The sequence below is a fragment of the Chelon labrosus genome (assembly GCF_963514085.1).
Source record: "Chelon labrosus genome assembly, chromosome: 10".
NCBI classification, from domain to species: domain Eukaryota; kingdom Metazoa; phylum Chordata; class Actinopteri; order Mugiliformes; family Mugilidae; genus Chelon; species Chelon labrosus.
The window spans coordinates 21,243,308-21,252,733 of NC_140360.1; the positions used below are offsets into that span (position 1 = coordinate 21,243,308).

At 39.4% G+C, this 9,426-nt stretch overlaps 1 protein-coding gene across 1 annotated transcript; it reads left to right on the top strand.

Annotated features, from left to right (window-relative positions):
• The first annotated feature begins 150 nt into the window (after positions 1 to 150).
• Positions 151 to 9,322, top strand: tfcp2 (transcription factor CP2). The gene is made up of 16 exons (XM_084553178.1): positions 151 to 418; positions 752 to 946; positions 2,136 to 2,287; positions 2,602 to 2,678; positions 2,787 to 2,892; positions 3,138 to 3,244; positions 3,538 to 3,690; positions 3,790 to 3,900; positions 4,543 to 4,631; positions 4,793 to 4,844; positions 5,586 to 5,679; positions 6,076 to 6,166; positions 6,271 to 6,377; positions 7,543 to 7,685; positions 7,812 to 7,863; positions 7,993 to 9,322. Exons 2-16 carry the CDS (start codon positions 825 to 827, stop codon positions 8,028 to 8,030), a joined length of 1,494 nt encoding a protein of 497 aa, XP_084409304.1. The 5' UTR covers positions 151 to 418; positions 752 to 824; the 3' UTR covers positions 8,031 to 9,322.
• Positions 9,323 to 9,426: the final 104 nt, after the last annotated feature.

Consider the following 9,426-nt stretch of genomic DNA (forward strand, 5'->3'; position numbering starts at 1 on the left):
TTGTTTTATTTTATTTTATTCCACTCATAACGTCAGTAAACTCAGCGGTGGGTGGCGCTAACGAGCCCCGCAGTTCTTTCCTCGCACTGAAATAACAACGAAGAAGAAGAAGAACCGGAAATTACGGCAGCTTTTCCCGACGTAGCTAGATAAACAAACAAAAGCACGAAATTATATATATTGTGAGACTTTTGGAGTATTTTATGTACAGATATGCTTACCAGCAACAAACTGGCCAGGTGAATATCTGTTAGCGAAGGCAAACCAGCGCTAACATCCTTCTGGCTAAGTTAACTGGAAGGCTACGTAGCTAAATTGTTAGCACGACATGTTTATTTTAGTGCTTGGACGTAGGAGCACGACATGATGGCATGAAACTATTGCACTGTTAGCACATAGCTACACTTTTCGCCTAAAGGTAAGCGTTTGATCTCACTGTGGATTGCGTTGCTCTACCGAATGAGAAGGTAATTAAAATTTACCTTAATTAAAAGTAAAGACTGATATAGTACAAGTTCGTTGGAGCTGAGCAGTGTTTCAGTGCTGCGTTGTATAAAACGTGTGGATGTACCGTTAAACTCAGGGTCTCTGCTTTGTTCACCCTGACCACCTGTTACATAAACTGCTTATTTTAAAATCTAGTTTTTATGGGCATGATCTTCCACAACCGAATTGTGCATTATTTCACTGTTGTATGCTGGCTCGCGGATAATAACTAACTTATTTCACCTTCTGCTCTAAATGTTGAAAGGTTGTGAGAAACGGGTCAAACCTGGCTTGAGTTTTAATCGGAACTGCACTCCGTGAAATCTCCACATCTCACCATGGCGTGGGCTCTCAAACTGCCTCTCACGGATGAAGTGATTGAGTCTGGACTGGTCCAGGACTTTGATGCCAGTCTCTCCGGGATTGGCCAGGAGCTTGGTGCTGGGGCGTACAGCATGAGGTACAGTATGTGTTTTAAGCCCTCTGCAAAATATCTCCTCTGACCTTGACCTTACTAAACACAGTGTTTTAGAATTTACAGTATATTAGTGATATATTTAACATTGGCAATAGTGACACCTCAAAATGATGACTCCTTCAGTTTATGAAACTGCACTTCCAGTTTAGGCTTAGATGTCAACAGTGTGTGTTTTCTCTTGATCCAGAATGACTGTGGACTGTTCTTGCCTTTTAGCTTGTTTCTTAGGTCCTTTTATTAACAGTTGCTTTCCAAACTTTCTCTGAAAATAATTCACAGAGCTTGTTGCAGTCTGAGCTTTATTTAAAATGAGATTTGACTTTCTAAATGAAGGTATTTGTTGTATTTAGAGGATTATTATAGATCAAACTCATCTGTTGTGTGCAGTTTTTCACATTTTCTGACACTTAAGCTTCGGACAGTGTGTGCAGAACAATCTCTTCCCTCTCTGAATGAATACAAAGATAATAAAAAAACGTGAAGTCCTATACTGAAGGATAGCAGAAGTGCAGACTAATCACCACATCCCGAAAGCGAAAACCCACACTCTGCTCTGTGACAATTAGATGGAGAATAGTCTTTGAAGAAATTGGACTAGGCTGTCACATTTATCCTATATCTCTCTGCAGCACGTCCCCAATCCTTTAGTGCATTTATCTGCACACTATTCTGTGTTGTTTTTTTCATTGGGTGAGGCTTATTTCAGAGTTTAAGATAAACATTTATTTTACGATGCTTGTGCTCAGTTTTTTGAGATGGAAATAATGTGAAATCCATTTCAGTTTCACTGACTCAAGTACTTCACTTTGTCCCTTTCTGGCTCGTTAAATGCTCTGATAAGAAGGGTCTGCTTGTTGCAGAAATTCTCGTGATGAGAGGAGCAATGCTGTGCTGATTGGATACCCTGGTATTCAATAGCGTTACCTCCATTATAGTTAATGAACTGCAAAGCTTGAGAACAGTCTACCATTCAGCCTCAGGTGATAGCAGATAGTGTTTGACTCTCCTTTTGATTTAACATTATTCCTTTCGTAAGGCTGACATTCTGCAGTTCTAACAATTAAAAAAAATTTGACTTTGTTTATATTTGTCTTATGCAAAAAGATTGTCTTACAGTGAGGACCTTGTTTGGCAGTTTGCTGATAGCTTTTGTTTTCTCTTTGTTCTCCAGCGATGTTCTTGCCCTTCCCATCTTCAAACAGGAGGAGTCCAACCTGCCTCCAGACTCTGACAACGAGATCCTTCCCTTTCAGTATGTTCTGTGTGCAGCTACCTCACCAGCCGTTAAACTGCATGATGAAACACTCACCTACCTCAACCAAGGTCAGCTTCAGGATCCCTGACACAGTTTACTATTCAAGTTTGTATGAATTCATCAAAATCTAAGTGTAAAAAGTCAAAAGACACTGCCTTTGACCTTGTTTATTTTTGTTTTACATATAAGTAAAAGGCGTTTAGGTACATATTTTTCTCCTCTGTCACACAGTGATTACCTAAAAGAGCATCACAGAAATAACTGATTCCTATGTGCCCATTTTAGTCATAAAAATAACAAAAAAAGATAGACGCTTTTTTGTTATTTGAAATGATGACAGCTTTGTTGCAATTTTATTCACCATGTTGATTTGTCATTGCAGGTCAGTCCTATGAAATTAGAATGCTTGACAATCGGAAGATTGGGGAACTTCCAGAAATCACTGGTAAAATGGTGAAGGTAAGAATATGTTTTACAATATATTTGCCTTTGTGAAACAGTGTACAACAGTATAAATATCACTTTCAACGCCCTTTAAATGTAAAAATGAATTTCTCTTCATTTCAGAGTATTATTCGGGTGGTGTTTCATGACCGACGACTACAGTACACGGAGCACCAGCAGCTGGAAGGCTGGCGCTGGAACAGGCCCGGAGATCGCATCCTCGACCTGGGTGAGCGCTCAAACCAAAGATGTCTGCTGAGGTTTTGATTGTTTGATTTTTGTATGGAAATGATGTTGCTGTGTAGCACTGTGTGTCTGTTAACTATCCAAAAGCCTTTTCACAAGATCAGTTGAGGAAATTGACTGTTAACTTGAACTGTAAATTCATGACATGACAGCAGTGTTGCTATGTAGAAGATGGTGTACATTAAGAAGTCATTTGATAACAGTTTATTTTGCATTGATCCATTGCAGATATCCCCATGTCAGTCGGCATAATCGACCCCAGGGCTAACCCTACTCAGCTTAACACTGTGGAGTTCCTATGGGACCCATCAAAAAGAACCTCAGTTTTTATCCAGGTAGCATGACGGTCAACACTTTTGTTTTCCTAGCACATTTCTGTCGTGTTTTTTTTTTTTTTTAATTTCCTTTCATTAAAATGAAAGGCACCAATCTGAGGCAATTTAGAGTACGTTTGTGCTAAAGAGCTAAGTTTAATAACATTTGGTTTACTCATCTATTCTGTTTGGCATAATAACACTTTAATGTAATTCTGCATTAACTAATTAAGCACTTCAGCTGGCTTTTTACTGACCTAAGTAATGTCATTGTTCTCATGTAGATTTCAGTTTTATATTCCTTTCATTTTTAGGTTCACTGCATCAGCACAGAATTTACCATGCGGAAGCATGGAGGAGAAAAGGGCGTGCCTTTCCGCATCCAGATCGACACGTTTAAAGAGAACGAAAATGGGGAGTACACAGAACACCTTCACTCAGCCTCCTGCCAGGTCAAAGTTTTCAAGGTTAGATGAAATGCAACTTTGAGTTCAAATAACATGTTTTATTGGCCCCTCTTTTAGCTTTGTTCCAACCACCACCTTAATTTCCTCCACCTGTTTCAGCCTAAAGGTGCAGACAGAAAGCAGAAGACAGACAGGGAGAAGATGGAGAAGAGGGCACCGCAGGAAAAGGAAAAGTACCAGCCGTCATATGAAACCACAATCTTAACAGAGGTTAGTGTGTAATGTGTGTGTTATTATGGCATGAATCGATGGTTAAATACGGATAAGATAAAAAACATTATAATTATGTAGACCTGTGGAGAACATGCTTAAACAGGGCTTTGAAAAGACAAAAACAGCAGTGTAACTGGCACTTGGTCAAAAAGACAAAACTTTTTCCTTCCTGGCAAATATTGCAACTAAAAGGCGTCTTCAACACTGTCAAATATTTCCTTAATTATCCAGTTGGGTTGTGAATAGCATTAAAAATAAGCTTATACTCACAGTTTCCCCAAGACCTAGTTGATGTTTTCAGATTGCTTGTTTTTACCAACAATACAAACTGAAAAATGTTAAATTGTCAGCTCTGTGATAAAAAAGGAGAAAGGCAAGTCCTCACACAGCAACACTGTAACAGATAATGTTTGATTAATTAATTGGTTGTCAGAATTGATTACTAGTATAAATTATTAATGAAATTAATCTGCTTTGTTGTAGCTCATATTCATAAAACAATGACTATGAGGAAATTTAAAACTATGTAACACTTGAGAATGGCACAGACTTTGGGGGGAGCTTATAGCTTGTGACGACAGTGCTTCATTTCTATGATTATTTTGATGCCACAATAACAGAGTTGTTGGTCTTCTGCAGTGCTCTCCCTGGCCCGAGGTCACATATGTCAGCAACTCTCCATCTCCAGGCTTCAACAGCTCACATAACAGCTTTCCAGTGGCTGAAGGGTATGCATGTCTCAGTTTCTGACAATACTGAGTGATTATTGCTGCTTGAATGTAAAAGTGATAAAATCCACTTGGTGGCTATTTTCGATTAGTTGAAGTCCGTCTAATGTGGATTTCAGTCGTCCTGGCTTCTAATGTGGTTTATCTTTCATCCTTTCTAGAAATGGATCACCAAACCACCAGCCACCTGAGCCTGTTGTCCCGGTAGCAGATGTAAGTTCATTCATCATCATCACTTTCTGGATTTATTTTACTGCCTGTATACCCATGCTTATCATCTTTAAATGCTTTTATTTGGCAATGATAAATTCTCAAAGGCATCTCCCAGTGATTCGGATTTTCTTTTGAGATTTAACCTTGAAATGTGACGTAACAATAGGTCATTCTTCACAGACTGTATAGTTGGGCAGCTGTCTACCTGATATGTTTTGCTTCACTCCTGTATTAATGCCAATTGAGAAAAGAAGGAAGAGCTATGTTATTTTATTTTTGTCCACATTAACTGTTTAGTTGACAGATTCAGGCTAATTCATGTGGATTCAGTCTCTGTACAACTACACGTGGTCACGGCCAGTTAAGAAGTCAATAAGTAAATGCAGACGGCCATTTTAATTTCAGTTATTTGAAATAGATTTAAGAATTTGTTTATTTGCTGGAAAAAATACATTTTAAAGCAAAAGGAACTAGCCACAGTCAAATCTCAATGCATGTAAGGTATGTGTTTGTTCAGTTTTTCTTTTCCTTTCTATTTTTTATATAGCTTTTGTATTTTATGTTCAATGTTTGTAACTGCTACTGGATGCTTGAATTTCCCTCGGGATTAATAAAGTATCTATCTATCTATCTATCTATCTAAGTTCATGCTTTTTCAAGGACAGGTCTGATGGGGTATCCATACAAATGCCAGTGATTTCACAAGATGAATTTAAGTGTTTTTGTTCTGTCATTTCTCAGAATTTGTTACCCACGGCAACACCACAGGATGCACAGCAGTGGCTTCACAGAAATCGCTTCTCACCCTTCTGTCGACTCTTCACCAACTTCTCAGGTAAATCGGCACCAGAATACAGAATTGTTACATATTCACTGAACAGCTAGACTTCTCCTTTTTAAGAGGGAAATAGAAACCAAGAAAGTGAGCAGAGATAGAGAAGAGATCAAATTTTAAACGACGCAGGCTGGCATAGTGGGGCATAGTAGGCATAACGGTGCATGACACAAAGCCTTCACCCTGCTGATGTGTCCTTCAGCCAGGCTTTGATTTCCTGCCAGGACCCTGAACTGGTGTCTGTTCACCTTGTATGGTGACCTTGCAGGAGACATGAGAAGTGAAAAGGGGGTTCTTTTGTGTGGGTCTATGTAGTTGTTTTCATTAATATAAACTGTATTTATTTCTAGTTTCACAAACAGGCTGAAGTTAATGTCGTTTTTTTTTCTGTACCAGGGGCAGACCTGTTGAAGCTGACCAGGGAAGATGTTATTCAGATCTGTGGGCCGGCTGATGGTATAAGACTCTTCAATGCACTAAAGGGACGGTGGGTCACGTTCAATGTCATCACATTTATCTAATATTATCAAAAAAAAGGGAGTATACATTTACGTGAATCTGCCTCTCTGTCATTTCTCTTTGTGGACTCAGGGTGGTACGTCCACGGTTGACCATCTACGTTTGCCAGGAGTCCCAGCAGGCACGGGAGCAGCAGCCGAAACACGAAAATGGAGATGCTGCTGCCAACACTTTCTTTGGTCAGTACATGTTCAGGGCTTGTATCTACGTTCACACTAATGAGGAAGAGGCAAAGCTGCTGCTTTCTTTCATTATAGCAGCAGTTATGTTCGTAAAAAATGAGATAATTCTCCTCTATTTTGGCAGTCATTGCAAATGGAACTGCCATACCAGGACTGAATGTGTTTTCTTGACTTTTCTATGGCTGAATTATTTAAAGGAATACTTTAGGAAGGAATACATTTTGAGAAATGCACTTATTTGGTGTTTTGCATGGATGGCATCAACGGCATTCACATTTCTTTAAACCTGGAATCTTGTCTTCAATAGAGAGCCGAAGTCCCGCCCCTCTACTTCCGGGTTATGGGACCTATCTTTCGAAAAAATATGAACGGCAGTCTATGGAGAGATCATAATTATTTTCTGGTCCCGATTGAATTGTGGCATGAATTTCACATATGATGTGTGTGGATTTAAAAGATAATTTTTCACGTCAAGAGATAAATTATTTGACGTAAATAAGCTGAACAATATTAGGTTTTGTATGAGATCGCTTAGTGAACTACATCTCTCGTCTGAGAACTATGGCTGTCTCCTTGTTGAGCTTTACCGTCTTCTTCCAGGACGAAGGCAGAAGCATGAAACGAGGTGAAAATCATTATAAATCGGGTCATGTCGAGAGCTGTAGTTACACGAAGGGAGTTTTGGTCGGTTCTGTACGCGCCAGCATGCGGGACTTGTAGTTCGTTTAATTACGTATTTTCCATAGCGTTTTACTTAACTATCTGGCGACAAACTATGACATTCTTGACATGTAAAATCATTTTTTATTCTGAAAAACAACATGTATAATCCAAGGCACAAGTCGATCGGGACCAGAAAATAATTTATCTTTCGCCATAGACTGCCGTTCATATTTTTTCGAACGATAGGTCCCATAACCCGGAAGTAGAGGGGGCGGGACTTCGCCTCTCTATGCAACACTCAGGCTTTCGTGCTAAGATAGCCGTCTGCTGTTTGTACCTTTATATTTATTGTACAGACATGAGAGGGGTATCAGTTTAGCTCTCTATAAGACAGCAAATAAACATGTCTCAAAATGTGTATACGTCTGGGTAATGTTTTGTTTTGTTGAGCTGTGGCAGCTACTCTAACAGTTTTGAAACCACCCTCTTTTTCCTGCAGTATATCACGCGATTTACCTGGAGGAACTCACGGCTGGTGAGCTAACAGAGAAGATCGCTCAGCTCTTCAACATCTCACCCAGACAGATAAATCAGATCTTTAAACAGGGTCCCACTGGCATCCATGTTCTGGTTAGTGATGAGGTAAGATGATCCGTTTAACTTCTACTTCACTCTCAGATGCTGTGAGACCAGTTGTAATTTTTATTTTTATTTATTTTTTTAAATTTCTTTCCCTCCTGCATTAAATATTTACTCTCTTCCTCACAGATGATTCAGAACTTCCAAGATGAAGTATGTTTTGTTTTGGACACAATGAAAGGTATTTGAGCGTGGCAGTGATACATGATTTATCAGCTTCTGTATTTACTGTTGATCTCTGATGAACTTATAATTCCATATTTATTTATGTAACGAATTCCTCTTTTTTTTTTTTCCATTTTCTTTCTAGATGACTCAAATGATGGCTACCACATCATCTTAAAGTGAATACTGGGCAAGAAAATGGCCCAGCCTTCCTCTCTTTAGATCTGATCCGGTCAGCCCCTCTACAGCTTCATACTCCTTGCTGTTCCTGGAATATATGGAAATGCTCCAAGAAACCCCTCGAGGCAGCAAGGAGGAACATGCGACTGAAGCACCTGACCCTTTCCTCACAAAATACCTTACTGTCTTACTTTTGTGGAAGTGACTCTGTTACCACAGCGGTTTAACAGTCTCCTCCTCACTCTGCCGTGTTCTCCCTTAAATGGTGCATTTTCCTCTGTCGCTTATATCTCAAAAAGAGGTTAGCGGCACCACAGCTGCTATCGACGATTGTTAGCTTAGCATCTGGTGTGCCAAAACTCTGTGCTTCAAAGTCAGCTGTCTGTCACCTCTTTGAAAACCTACAACCAAAAAGCCACAAAAAAAGAGACAGTTAGACAGAGAGTACCTGACTTTCAGTCCGTAATTCAGCATGATTTCTCGTCCTCCTCGTGCTTGATTGCCTTTCGGAATCCAAGCCAGTCTCCAAGAAAAGCGGTACAGCTAACACAATTGCACATTCGCATCGAAGAACCACAAGAAGCATCCGAACGTGTGGGAATTGAAGGGAAACTGCTGGAATCTAGCTGTCCATCTTAGATTCCTTTAAACGCTAAAAATGTCTGTCTGTTACTCTGATTGGAGGGGGCTGTGGGGGTTTGTCTTGTCCTTCAAACACTATTTGGTCCTTATAGTTTGTCTAAACAACATTCTGGCACATGTGATTGTTACATATGATGAACACAGTATATGTTATTGATCGCAGTGGCAACACCAGCAAACTTGTCTTCATGTCCTTCATGTCCTTCATGTCCTTCCTGTCCGCTTATTTAGCGCCACAGCATTTCATTATGTTTCTCTGTGGCATTTTTACAACATTATTTTTAAGTAGATCATTGTTTTAAAATAGATCATGCATTACTATTTTTCTTTTCTTAATCTTTTTAACATACTTGCATCTCTTCATTGTTGTTTTTGGATGCTACCACATCCGACTGCTAATGAATTAATGGGTTGCTGGGCACACCAGAGCTGCATGTGAAAAGATATGAGTAGTTTATGTTCAGTCCTTTGTATTGCTAACATGAAATTGATCGCTCAACATTCTAGATATCCATCTTTGCCCCACCTCATCAGCGTTATTAAAATACTTACCCATCCATGTACTGGCTGCCATCTCTCTCCTGATGTGTACAAAAATAAAAAAATGTTTTTTTAAAAAATCACATTTTGAATGCTTTGTGGCTGCTGAGAAAATGGTGACAAGATATTACATTATTTAGCATCCACATCTGTCCCTTTGTGGGGACAAAGGGACAGATGTGGATGCTAGTTAATGTGGACAAAAACAAAATAACAT